The sequence below is a fragment of the Phyllopteryx taeniolatus genome, chromosome 1, assembly GCF_024500385.1.
Source record: "Phyllopteryx taeniolatus isolate TA_2022b chromosome 1, UOR_Ptae_1.2, whole genome shotgun sequence".
Taxonomy (NCBI): domain Eukaryota; kingdom Metazoa; phylum Chordata; class Actinopteri; order Syngnathiformes; family Syngnathidae; genus Phyllopteryx; species Phyllopteryx taeniolatus.
In genome coordinates this window covers 19227498-19238739 of record NC_084502.1, presented here as the reverse complement: position 1 = coordinate 19238739, position 11242 = coordinate 19227498, and the positions used below count along the sequence as shown (strand labels likewise).

At 41.6% G+C, this 11242-nt stretch overlaps 1 protein-coding gene across 3 annotated transcripts; it reads right to left on the bottom strand.

Moving 5' to 3' along the window:
- Nucleotides 1-2542: 2542 nt before the first annotated feature.
- LOC133480366 (coiled-coil domain-containing protein 122-like) lies at nucleotides 2543-11228 on the bottom strand. 3 transcript variants are annotated; one of them, XM_061778281.1, is made up of 7 exons: nucleotides 11083-11228; nucleotides 10742-10851; nucleotides 7653-8045; nucleotides 6608-6724; nucleotides 6471-6544; nucleotides 6229-6357; nucleotides 2543-4478 (listed from the first exon to the last, which is right to left on the bottom strand). In XM_061778281.1, exons 1-6 carry the CDS (start codon nucleotides 11138-11140, stop codon nucleotides 6276-6278), a joined length of 834 nt encoding a protein of 277 aa, XP_061634265.1. In that variant the 5' UTR covers nucleotides 11141-11228; the 3' UTR covers nucleotides 2543-4478; nucleotides 6229-6275. The 3 variants fall into 3 exon arrangements, with proteins under 3 accessions (XP_061634265.1, XP_061634251.1, XP_061634258.1); XM_061778267.1 differs by lacking the exon at nucleotides 6229-6357; XM_061778274.1 differs by lacking the exon at nucleotides 2543-4478 and having other exon boundaries at nucleotides 6046-6357.
- Between the last annotated feature and the right edge of the window lie 14 nt (nucleotides 11229-11242).

Sequence of the window (11242 nt, the reverse complement as noted above, 5' to 3'; positions counted from 1 at the left end):
TAGGAGGCGATGCCCCTCCCATTGGCTGTCCTACTTTTTGACAACAAATCATCCTCTTCGTGGCACGAAAGGCATCAAGTGTCCGTTTTCTAAAGCGGAACTTTGGCATTTGCGACAAAGGTGTGCTGCTACAGTTAATGGCTGTCTGACTGCAGCCCAGTCACAAAACAGACCTCAGTCACTTTAATTGCGGGTCATGGTGTTCTCCCTTCATACAGCCATACAGATTACAGAATGAAATGTAATGAAAGCGATGACTTCAGCATATACACTGATACACTATACTGTACACTATAGGTTTGTTAAGAGAGCTTACCCAAAAATGTATATATATTTCATTCAATTTCAAGGTCAAATTAAGGTCACCAGTACATTTTAATGCATTTTAGTTGCATCCAGAAATTTCACCCGAAAGCCCATTTTCCTTATTTTTTTGTGGGTGGTGTACATTAATATCCATCCATCCATTTTCTGAGCCGCTTCTCCTCACTAGGGTCGCAGGGCACATACAAACAAACAACCATTCACACCTATGGGCAATTTAGAGTTGTCAATTAACATACCATGCATGTTTTTGGGATGTGGGGGGAAACCGGAGTGCCCGGAGAAAACCCACGCAGGAACAGGGAGAACATGCAAACTCCACACAGGCGGGACCGGGGATTGAACCCCGCTCCTCAGAACTGTGAGGCAGACGCTCTAAACAGTCACCCACCGTGCCGCTGTACATTAATATATATTATATTAATACAGAAATATTTTTCTGTATTTTATTTTTTTTTAACTTCAAATACGTTTGCCACAAAGGAGATGATTGGGAAGCTAAACTTGAATGTGAATAAAAACCGAGAGCGGACGGGCCAAGTTGAGTCAAAGTCACAGCCACGCAAGTGAAGACAAACAAAAGCTCCCGCGGTGCATCAGCTGTTACTTTACACTTCCACCGCGGTGTCAAGCTCGGCAGTAGATATGCCTCCACGCACAGCAGTTAGGGCCTCGGAATTTATTATACACACACAACCATTTCTCATGCTCTCCAGGCCAGCTTCCTCCACAAAGCATGGCAGAAACCAACAGCTATAAAACTGTAACACAGTAAAACACACTGCCCATTTTCATGGTTCCTTTCAAGAACATTGAAGCATGTTCATGTTTGTCTGTTGTGCAGCATTGAAACATGTCCCATTCACTACTTGAGTTGTCAGATGCCAAAAATATACGAGCGATGCTGCCTTACCGAAGCATAAATAATCAGCCCACTCAAGCTGATGTCATTTCTTGGCGACAAAGGCTTGCATGCATTGATTTATGAGGCCAATTATTGTCAGGCTGCAGAAAGCTTGTTCAAAATGAATGCAAGAACTTCACGGTTGAAGCTACACATCACAAAATCTCTCTGTAGGAGCACGATGAAATGGCACAAAATGCCCTTGCTTAAAAAAATAATATGACACTGGTTTGATTATCTATGCATTAGTATTATCCATCCATCCATTTTCGATACTGCTTATCCTTATTTGGGTCGCTGGTGCAGCCTAAACCAGCTGACTTTGGACGAGCGTCAGTGTACACCCACGACTGGTCGGCAGCCAATCGGATGGCACATAGACAAACAAGCATTCACACTCATATTCACACCAAAGGACAATTTAGTCTTCAATGACCTTCACATACATGTTTTTAAAATTGTGGGAGGAAGCCAGAGTACCTGGAGAAAACCCATGCAAGAGAACACGCTAACTCCACAGAAAAAAGCCCGAGCCCGGTTTTAAACCCCTATCAGAACTGTGAGGCGGATGTGCTAACCCTTCTACCGCCGTGGTCCCGATTATTAGTATTAAAATTACCTCTGATCTTTTTTCAGTCATCTTAAAACTTGGTGTAGCTACACTGTTAGACATTCCTGTAAATTCTACAGTTCTGTACCACATACCATACAGTGAAATACGTTAAATTGATTATACAGTAATTAACTACAGTTTCCACTGCATAATGGGATTTTGGTTGACGTCAGACACAGAGTTACTGTATTTTGTAACAGAAGCCGCGTGGCTCCCAGCATGCATTGCACCATGAAATGTTGAACTGTTGCTGTAATAAAGACGTTAATCTTTAATGTTCATGAACAATCAGGATTAACGTAATAATGTGTTTATGTTACCCGTAGTTCATTGAATGTGTGTCTTATTTAACAGTTATGTTGCACTTTGTTTTGATGAAACCCTGACGGTTGGCCGTCTCAGTCACTCATTGAATGTTATTTAAAGAAGCCTTCCACATCGGTGGAACAGAAGAATTTCAGTCTTCTAGCATGATTAAACATTACCACTGCATTTAATTGTAAAATTACCAGAAAGCCACAGCAGGAGGATGAAAGAGCCACAATCAGAATCAGAATCATCTTTATTTGCCAGGTATGTCCAAACAACACACAAGGAATTTGTCTCCGGTAGTTGGAGCCGCTCTAGTACGACAACAGACACTTTTGAGACATAAAGACATTGACAAAAAAAAAAAAACAGTCACTGAGCAGTAAAGGGTTGCTACTTATCTGGTAATCTGGTAATGCCGGTACATTATTTATTATTTTTTTTGACAATTGTGCAAAAAGATGCAGCGTCCTCTAGCACTTAGAGCAGTTCGAATGACTAATATTGCAATAGTCCGGTGCAATGACCATTGTGCAAAGGGCGCCGAGACTTCAAGGAGTGTATGCGGTTTAAAGTGACGAGTAGTGTTATAATCTGGGACAATGTTGGTTGTGCAAATGTCCTCAATGATCGGAGCCCTGCCCTAGACTGAAACCTGGCCACCCCACCGGTCATCCCTGTTGTGTGTGTGTCTTTGTCGCATTTTTTTCTTGTCCAGAATTATGTTTCCGTGAGATGCTGAACATTTCTCACCAAGACACCAAGGAAGCACAATTTTGTGTTTTGCGAAGAGTTTCCCAGTATGGATCAAGTAGTGCCAAGAAGGACTCTGTGTGTGCAACCCAAAACCCTTTGAACAAGCAGATGAGCAGATAGTTACAAGTTAACCGTAACAGCGAGAAGGTCGATTTTCGGCATGTTTAACTTGTGACTATACTGTCAAGTTCACCTTTTTTAAATGTGTTTTTTTTACAGTAACATACTGGCAACTCTCTTAATTTGCTGTGACTGCGAGTACATAGACGTGTTTATTTTCAGAGATACACATGCAGGAATTAAAAAAAAAAAAGGATTGTGTCTCAGTGTGGGAACCCCTGACTTATCGTCACATTTTTTTATTTGTTATTTAAACCACTTATGCATCTTTAGTGTAAATGTGTGTGGAATTCAACTGATTATGGGAATGCAGGCTGCGCTTGTGCTGTGCTGTGTTAGCAGGGTGGAGTAGAGACTGATCTCAGAGCTGAGTGCTTTGATGAGGACGAGCCAAGCAGTGGTGCGGTACGGCAGACGTCCCACACCAGCTGAATGGGCTCCAACAATGCACCATTCAGGAAATGAACGCCCCCCCAAACGTTTGTCCATGAGTGAGATATTAAAAACAGACATTTGTATTTACACAACTGGTTCAGACTTGATTATCCTTAAAGCTGCAGGTGCAAAAGAGGCCTCAACATTACAGTAAATACGGCTGCATACTCTATTGCGATTCAATCATAGCGCTGTATTAAAACCCTTAATTTTAATGTGTTACATGAATATGTCTCTGACAGGAACAATTACAACCTAGCATTTTTGTGATCTTTGAGTGTTTATGTTCCTTCTCAACAAACGAATACCTTGAAATAATATGACTACAATGTGCATTAGTAGAGTAGCAGTGAAACTTTATTGCAATTTTACTCTACAAAACCACTGAAGAAAGAAACAATACTCCAAAATATATAACTGTTATGATGAGTACACTGTAATGTTTAGAAATATTACATACTTCTACTGATTTTTGCTATTTAGCTGTGAGATATAGTATAGCTTGCAGTGGGACTGTCACCTCACCCTGCGTCATACGAGCGGAAGCTGGAACAGTGTGTACCAAAAGCATATCGACAGTTGGAGCTTTTATTCTAACTGTTGTGGTCAGAATGAGCCGATGCACTGCTAACATGAACCACCAAAATTCCTACTCTCTTAATCCATCCAGATGCAAAAACATACTGAGCATTTTCATGTAAAACAATATGCTGCAATAACTGGCAAATATATTTACACCCTTCTTGCCAGTAGCTATTTGAACAAGTAATATTGTCCAGCCTTGTTGTGGCAGTATTGTTATACATTTATTTGACACTGCTGTCCTCTGCTGGCTAGTTGTAGCAGCAACTCATGAGCAAATGACGCATCAAGATTCCCACAATAGGAGGGTGTTCTATTCCACCATCTACTGTGTCTATATTGATTTAGCACTGAGCAGAGTAATTTGATGATTCCAGTTGCCTTTGGAGCTCAGCTTTCTGTCTCTCCATGTGGTAGATGTCTCTGGACATTTGCCTGCATAAACCAGGGACAGAGGTCTCTCCATGAGGCCATCAGTAAAAGGACAACTTATCAGCACGTACATATAGGTAAACACAATATACAACATGTACCGTATTAACCTTTTCACCATGGCAACACATACTGTACTTCTGGGTGGCAAAAGACAGCTTTTTCCGATGGTTCCATTAGTAAACTAACCCGTTACTTGTCATTTAACCAAGACAGAGGAAATGCGAAAACAGGCTTAAAGGATTAAATGGGGATTCTTGTAGTTTCAATGTGTGATGTGTCAGTCGAAAAGAAGATGTGTGCGATAAATTGCTTCCAAGGGAGACAGAATGGCAGCCTCATTTTACATTCCAATATGTGGGTTGATTAAAAATAGAATTTCAGACATAGTCAACATGATTTGAAGGATTAATTGATTTTTCTGTTGCTCAGATTAATGGTACAAACGTGCTCTAGATGGTGAAATGGTTAGTGCACTGTCATCCACTGGCAGTTAACCGTTATTTATTCCTTTTCTGTACAGCTTATCCTCACTAGGGTCGCAGGCGTGCTGGAGCCTATCCCAGCTATCTTTTGGGCGAGAGGCGGGGTACACCCTGAACTGGTCGCCAGCCAATCGCAAGGCACATATAAACAAACAACCATTGGCACACACATTCACACGTACGGGCAATTCAGACTCTTCAATTAACCTACCATTCATGTTTTTGGGATGTGGGAGAAAACCGGATTACCTGGAAAAAACCCACACAGGCAAGGGGAGAACATGTAAACTCCACACAGGCAAGGCTGGATTTGAACCAAGTCCTCAGAACTCTGAGGCAGATGTGCTAACCAGTTTCCATCGTGTTACCATTATATTTTGCCAAATTACTCGCATACAACCCAAGCAAAAATTGTATACATACAGTAACTGTGAAAAAACCTTTCAGGGTATATCCAATGCCACAACCCCAAACACAATGGGGTCTATTTTTGTGACTGCCGTAACTCTGCGCGGAGGCGGGTTAGACCCGTTGGTAATTTCGTGGACCAGTTCATACGGAACTGCAAGCAGACTTCTCTGGACGGACAATGTAAAGATCACAAATATCTGCACCGTGAAGTGGGCACTTAGAGATTGTCTCCCAGCCCTGATTGTTCTTGTGCCCCCGCATGCTGGCCACTGGGATAATTTAAAAAATATTGGAATGATGATGATGATAATAACAATAATAATAAAAATAATAGCGCCACAGTGGACGACTGGTTAGTACATCTGCCTCCCAGTTCTAAGGACTTGGGCTCAAATCCGGCCTCGCCTGTGTGGAGTTTGCATGTTCTCCCCGTGCCTGCGTGGGTGTGGATCCAGTTTCCTCTCACAGCCCCCCCAAAAAAAACAACATGCATGGCAGGTTAATTGAAAACTATAAATTGCCTGTAGGTGTGAATGTGAGTGTGAATGGTTGTTTGTTTATATTTGCCCTGCGATTGGTTGGCGACCAGTTCAGGGTGTATCCCGCCTCTCACCCAGAGTCCGCTGGGAAAGGCTCCAGCACCCCTGCGACCCTAGTGAGTATAAGCGGTATGGGAAATGAATGAATCATTATAATAATGCAATACATTTATTGATTTCTACAATGACTCAGATGGTTTGATACCCGCTGTTCATGTGTAGATTACGTATGACATCCACTACACAAGTCCGCAGACCTCAGAATCTGTTTTATATGCCCCAAACAAATTCACCAAAATCGCATGTCAAAGGACACACCCTCGTTGTGCCAGTACACCCAGCTTCTCACAGACCGGTCTGCCAAATTAGCAAACATGCAGAGCGAGTCTTGCGCTTGCTCGAAAATCAAGATACGGCAGTTTTTGCGCTACGCCACAGATCCGCTGTCTACAAAAACAAGAGCCCAACGTCAGTTCAGGTCACCGGAAGTCAATCTCTTTTCTGTCACCCGGAAGTATCCTGGCGCCTACTGTTCACAAACATTAAGAAATGATCTTTACCTGTGGACAGCCTGGGCCTTGATAATCTGACAGTGAAGGTGCTTGCTAATGGCTTCAAAGCGCTTGTTTTGGCTCTAAGAAAGTGAAAATACAATATTAAGCACATTAAGTAGTCTTGAATGTTTCTTTTGCCATACCTCAATCTCTTTCTTTATCTGGGCATGGGTTTCCAACACTTTTTGCTGATCTTCCCTCCTCTGTGCTATATTTTCCCTCATCACTCCAATCTCCCTTTTCAGCGTATCAATCTCTCTCTGTAGACAAAATCCAGGCTTAAATAACTTTGTGGAACTAACATGCAGGTCAAAACCAGATGCAAAAATCCAATGGTGCCTTGAGATATGAGTTTAATTTGTTCCCTATGCTCGTAACTCAAAACACTTATATCTCAAACCATCTTTCCCCATTGAAATGCATGGAAATGCAATTAATTGGTTCCAGCCCCCCCCCCCTTCCCCGCCCAAAAAAGTAACAAGTTTTAATGACAAAAACAGCACTCTATAATAGTGTGAATGACAACGCCGACAATGACATAAAGAAAAATAATATAAAGAATTAAAAAGTTTTTGCCACATGTTTTGCTTCAATTCAGTGGACATTGCACCTGGTGCATCTGGTTTGTGAACCTTGGCCAAGAGGCAGCATAATACAGACAACTGAATCAGTAAGTTGAAGTAATATTAGTAATTTTTCACAAAGGGTCAAGAATATATGCCTGTGAGTATTGTTATATCGTCTGTTCACGTGTTGGTCCAACATTTGTGTCCAAATATCTGTTGATTAAAGGGTTATAATAATGCTGTATCACCGATGCTATTTGTTAGTCCAACTATGGCATTCTTTGTTTTTTAGTACTTAGCTCAACAGACTGTTGTAAGGCAAAGCTATGTGGTTGTTGTAAATACACAATATATAATTATCTTTGTTTAATGTTTACGTTGACAGTAAACTTCAACTGGGAGTGAAAAGAAAATGTTTGAAGGCTTTTTTTGGAAGAATATTGCACTGACATCTGACAAACTGCTGCTTGTTGTGAAGTGAGTTGAACTGAGTTCACTGCCACCAAATTTTTGCTCACAGGTCAAAGCTTTATATAGTCCGAACTTTGGCTCGTATCTCGAAAAACTTGCATGTCAGGCCACATGTATGTATCGTAAGGCACCACTGTATTTTCAAATTTACCTTTGCCGTCTGAACTCTGTTTCCCTTAGGATTCTTTAAATCCTCCTTCAGTTCCTCCTTGGCATTTCTCAGTTCCTGGACAAGAGCCCTCTTCTCCTGCATGCAAATGTCAGTCTGGCCCACAACGTTCAAAACTGCCTGCCTGTGGCCCTCCATCTTTCTTTGATAAATGTCAAATTGGGCCCGTGCCATGCAGGCCTTCTCCTCCTCCTCAATTATTTGCTCCAGCAGTTTTGTCTTCTCTGCTGTGATGGAGGCACAGCAGTCACGTCCGGCCTGCATTTTCTGCTCTAAATGTATCATGTCATCCTCCATGATGAGGAGGTCTCTCACTTTACATTTAAGCTTCTTCTCAGCCTCATCGCTGTTCTTCTGAACATCTGATAGAGTCACCTGGTGAAGGTGTTCACCATTTAAGCAGACCCAAGTTTATTCTTCCACACACAACAAATTTCATAACTTTCATTTAATAACAGAAAGATGAGAGGAATACAAATACTGGGGGGGGGGGGGAGAAACTATCATTAAAAAGACTGTCAAGGGAAAAAAAAGATTGCTGCACATTATTAAAACGAGAAGATTTTGGAAACAAATACATGGCACGTCTTTTTTTTCTTTGTTGAAAAGTTACTTACATTTGTACGAAAAATTCCCTCGCTCTGTCAGTGACACATATATTCCCACCATTCTCTTACTACTTCTTCTCTGCAGACGCAATGCATTATGGTATATCATGACTCGGGGAGTGACCATTGGTTGGTCGCTACTTTTTGCTAAGCTTTGTGGGAAACTCTGACTGCACTATATAGGGTGCTGAATTTGATCACTAAGCATTCGGACACCACTACAAAATGGTGTCACCACTATATAGTGGTTAGTGAGTGATTTCAGAGAGTGTCCAGGTATATACAATAAGGCTCCGAAAGTATGAAAAATAGATCCCACCATCAAGCCCCAGCACTGTGTGGGCATTTCCCCTGAAGCCTGAAGGCAGTGGAAACAAGCTCTTCAATCAAATGTCAATCAAATGCGTTTGTTCGCATGATATGTGCTAAAGTATCTGTAGTTAGCTGCAGGCTGAAAAATGTGTGCGCTCATCCATTGATTCATTTTCTGTACCACTTATCCTCACCCGGGTTGCGGGCGTGACGGAGCCTATTCCAGCTATCTTTGGGTGAGAGGCGGGGTACACCCTAAACTGGTTGCCAGCCAATTCCAGGGCACATATAAACAAACAACCATTCAAACTGACATTCACACCTATGAACAATTTAGAGTCTTCAATTGTTTTTGGGATGTGGGATGAAACCGGAGTACCCAAAGAAAACCCACACAGGCACAGGGAGAACATGCAAACGCCACACAGGCGAGGCCAGATTTGAACCCGGGTCCACAGAACTGTGAGGCAGACGTATTGGACAAACCAGCCGCGGTCGAGCGAGCTTGTTTGCTCACTAGCTCGTTAGCTTGCACAATAGTAAACGCAATAACGTCTCTGTTGTGTGGATCTACGCGGTCTACTACGTAGAGAGGCTGTGGAGTATTAGACGGAACCAACGCTAGTCCACAACTCTACGAGTGACTATTAGCTACTAGCCGTTAGTAGCAGGCCAATTCGCAGTGGAGTCGTCCAACTTTTTATCGGCTCACTCGGTGCGCTGCGAGTAGCTTAACACTTCTGGGAAGATGCATTTTTTTCATATAAGTATAAAGTAACGCGCATTTGCGACGAATAGCCACACATAAACTGACGGCACTCAGTACTTAGTGGGGGAGAGCCGACTGACGCCATAAAGTGTATGCCCCTGCCTGTATGCGTCATTTGGCTAGTTTTTAGCCCCGCCCCAAAAAAAATCCAGAAAACTGAGAAGCTGAAAAACTGTGATACACTATAACTTAACAATTCAGAACTAAATTGTTCTCAGTCTTTGCATGTTTTCAGCCCTTATCTTCCAACTAGGGGTGGATAAAAATATGAATTTATCAACACATTGCAATTCTTCCCCCCACAATTGTCACACTGCCGCACGCATGCTACTTAATTACGTATTACTTAAAAACCATGTACATAATCATAACAACTCCAACCCTAATTAGTAACTATTGTTTAAGTACATGTACTTTACTTTTACCAATACAGAGCTGTCATCATGTGTTTACTTTTCTACTCCATATGCGAAAATAAGTTATTATTGTGCAGATTTTTTATTTTGATTACAAATGGACCTTGCTTTGTGCACTGGTACACAGACATGTTGGAACAGGAAGGAGTAATTCCCAAACTGTTTGACAGTCCAAACTCTCGGTATTCTGAAGCATTCAGAGTTCCTTTCACTGGAGCTCAGGGGCTAAAATTTTTAACATTTCCAACTTTGTGGGAACAGTTTGGAGATGGCCTCTTCCAACATGACTGTGCATCAGTGCACAAATGAAGGTTTCTAAAGACATGGATGAGAGAGTTTGATGTGGATGAACTTGACTGGCCTGCACAATCCTGACCTCAACCCTATAGAACACTTTTGGATGAACTAGAGAAGAGACTGAGACCCAGGCCTTGTCGTCCAACATCAGCGTGTAACTTCACAAATGCGCTTCTGGAAAAATGGTCATAAATTCCCATAAACACACTCCTAAACCTTGTGGAAAACCTCCCCAGAAGAGTTGAAGCTGTTTTAACTGCAGAGGGCGGCCCAATGTCATATTAAAACCTCTACATTAAGAATGGGATGTCACTTAGTCATATCTAAGTCAAGGCAGGTGAGCAAATACTTTTGGCAGTATAGTGTATGTCACATCATACATCGACATGGCATCAAAAATATACATTTCAAAATTGTCAAAATTTACTCTTATTTGTGTATTTCTACTTCTAACTGAATCCATATAGGAACATTTAAATCAATAGTGAATCTAATTGAATTGCAACCTAAAGAATTGATATCGAATCAAAGTGCAACCTAAAGAATGAAAATCAAATTGTGACGTTATTAACAATCTCCAGCCCTATTTCCAACATAATGTATTTAGAAATAAAACACGGATAGGACTTTCCAGTCCCTTTAACTGTTCTCTTTGAAATGAAAGTGAACCTGCAGGGCGCTGAGTGTCTCCTGCTCTTTCTGCAGCATTTCTGTCTCAATGTTGTCACGTTGGCTAATATCTTCCAAGGCTTGCCCTACTAATAACGGACTCTGGGCTCCTGAAGTTCAGAAGAGAACAAAGTATTAACTTATTTGTCAGCTAAATCATATACCTGATGATACAAGGTACAGCCACAATATAAAATGTGGCCAAATAGCCTTGCAATTTGATGGTAAAAATTAATGTTCAAGCTAGCTAACAAGGTTAGGATTGAAAAAACATCTTTTAAAGGAATGTATTGACTGAATTTGCGAGATAATAGTGTTAAATTTGTTGCGTTTTCACCTACCTGTATAAGCAGGGGAATTTGACATGTTTACATGTATGTGACTCTTTTTTGCTGTCATTAGGGACCAAGGCTTGCCAAGAGAGTGAAAATATGGCCGCAATAAAACTACAAATCCCAGACTGCTTAGCAGTAGCAACGCGCCCGCCATTTAGCAATCCCA

Coding starts and splice junctions, on each gene's coding strand:
- LOC133480366 (XM_061778267.1), bottom strand. CDS start 11,140: ATGACAGCAAAAAAGAGTCACATACATGTAAACATGTCAAATTCCCCT. Junction 10,852..11,082: donor AAATTCCCCTGCTTATACAG/GTAGGTGAAAAC, acceptor TCTGAACTTCAG/GAGCCCAGAGTCCGTTATTA. Junction 6,725..7,652: donor ACAGAGTTCAGACGGCAAAG/GTAAATTTGAAA, acceptor TTTTGTCTACAG/AGAGAGATTGATACGCTGAA.